Source organism: Ornithorhynchus anatinus, chromosome 3, assembly GCF_004115215.2.
Source record: "Ornithorhynchus anatinus isolate Pmale09 chromosome 3, mOrnAna1.pri.v4, whole genome shotgun sequence".
Classification (NCBI taxonomy): domain Eukaryota; kingdom Metazoa; phylum Chordata; class Mammalia; order Monotremata; family Ornithorhynchidae; genus Ornithorhynchus; species Ornithorhynchus anatinus.
This window is the reverse complement of record NC_041730.1, coordinates 131,905,567-131,907,397: the sequence shown is the minus strand read 5'-3', so window position 1 is coordinate 131,907,397 and position 1,831 is coordinate 131,905,567. Positions and strand designations below refer to the sequence as shown.

At 51.9% G+C, this 1,831-nt stretch overlaps 1 protein-coding gene across 1 annotated transcript; it reads right to left on the bottom strand.

Annotated features, from left to right (window-relative positions):
• Nucleotides 1-232: 232 nt before the first annotated feature.
• LOC100680588 (olfactory receptor 226-like) lies at nucleotides 233-1,286 on the bottom strand. Its single transcript, XM_007664899.3, has one exon. The coding sequence runs from the start codon at nucleotides 1,284-1,286 to the stop codon at nucleotides 330-332; it is 957 nt and encodes a 318-aa protein (XP_007663089.2). The 3' UTR covers nucleotides 233-329.
• Between the last annotated feature and the right edge of the window lie 545 nt (nucleotides 1,287-1,831).

Here is a 1,831-nt window from a genome sequence, read left to right as displayed (position 1 = left end):
AGCCCTCTTTTCCTCTTCTCCCGCTCCCTTCTGCATCACCCTTGCTTGTTCCCTTTATGCTCCCTCGCAGCCCTATAGCACTTATATATATATATATATATATATATCCACAGTTTATTTCTATTAATGTCTGTCTTCCCTTCTAGACTGTAAGCTCATTGTGGGCAGAGAATGTATCTGTTTATTGTTATATTGTACTTGAAACAGTGCTCTGCACACATTCGGTGTTCAATAAGTATCTAACATCCAATATCGCTTTAACCCCAACTAGGAAAATAGGTTCCCAGGGAAGGATCATGGGAGGAATTACATCGGTCTCTTCCTGAATCCTAAGGGGCAACACACATCTTCTGTGTGGCCTTCTTCCTCATCATCTTCAGGGCATCCTTCACCTCCTGGTTCCTGAGGCAGTAGATGATGGGGTTGAGGAGAGGCGTGAGCACGGTGTAGACGACCGACACCGACTTGTTGTAATCGAAGGAGTCGAGGGCCCGGGGGCGGGCATAGATGAAGAGCGAGGCCGAGTAGAAGATGACCACAACGGCCAGGTGGGAGGCGCACGTGGAGAAGGCCTTCTTCCGGCCGGAGGCCGAGGGGATCTTCAGGACCGCGGCGACGATGGAGACGTAGGAGAAGACGGAGACCAGCAGCGGCCCCAGCAGAATCACCAGGGCCAGCAGGAAGTCCACGAGTTCGGCCAAGGACATGTCCGTACAGGCCAGGTTGAGCAGCGGGGACACGTCGCAGAAGAAGTGGTTGAGGACGTCGGGGCCGCAGTAGACGAGACGCGAGACGAAGAAGGTCTTCCCCAGGGAGACGGCGAAGCCCCCGAGCCAGGAGCCGGCCCCCAGGCGGAGGCAGAGGCCGGGGCCCATGATGGCGGGATAGCGGAGGGGGTGGCAGACGGCCACGTGGCGGTCGTAGGCCATGACGGCCAGCAGCAGGCACTCGGTGCAGGCCAGCCCCAGGAAGAAGTAGAGCTGAGCCATGCAGGCCAGGAAGGAGATGTGCCGGGCCCGGAGAGTCAGGAGGGCGGCCAGCATCTTGGGGACGGTGACGGACACGTACCAGATCTCCAGGAAGGAGAGGAGGCTGAGGAAGAAGTACATGGGTTTGCGGAGAGGCCGGTGCCCTTGGACCAGGGTGATGATGACCAGGTTCTCGGACAAGGTCAGCAAGTAGGCCAGGAGGAACAGCAGAAAGAGGGAGAGGCGAAGTCCCACGGAGCCGGGGAAGCCCACCAGGATGAATTCAGTCACCCGGGTGTAGTTGCCCTTGGGGGACATTTCTTCTATCTGGAACGGTAAGTACAACAATGCGACTACATTAATCAATCGATCGGTGGTATTTCTTGAGCGCTTACTGTGTGCAGAGCACTCTACTGAATACTTGGGAGAGTACGGAGAGAAGCAGTGTGGCCTAATGGGTAGAGCACAGAGGACCTGTGTTCTAATCTCAGACCCACCACTGATCTACTGTGTGACCTTAGGGAAATCACTTGCCTTTTCCGTGTCTCAGTTACCTTATTTGTAGAATGGGGATTGTGAGCCCTACGAGGTACAAGGATGGTGTCCAACCTGATTAGCTTGGATTTATTTTCCAAGCATTTATTGCAGTGCTCTGCACAGAGTAAGCACTAAATAAATACAAATGAATGAATGAATTTACCCCAGCATTTAGAACAGTGTCTGGTACAAAGTAAGCATTTAAAAAGTACCATAATAATAATAATTACATTATTATTTGCATTAATTTATTATTATTATTACATTTTATCAGAGTGGGTAGACATGTACCCTGAGAGTTTACAGTTTAGAGGGGTAGACAGATA

Excerpts from the sequence above, each read along its gene's own strand:
- LOC100680588 (XM_007664899.3), bottom strand. The coding sequence starts at position 1,286 with ATGTCCCCCAAGGGCAACTACACCCGGGTGACTGAATTCATCCTGGTG.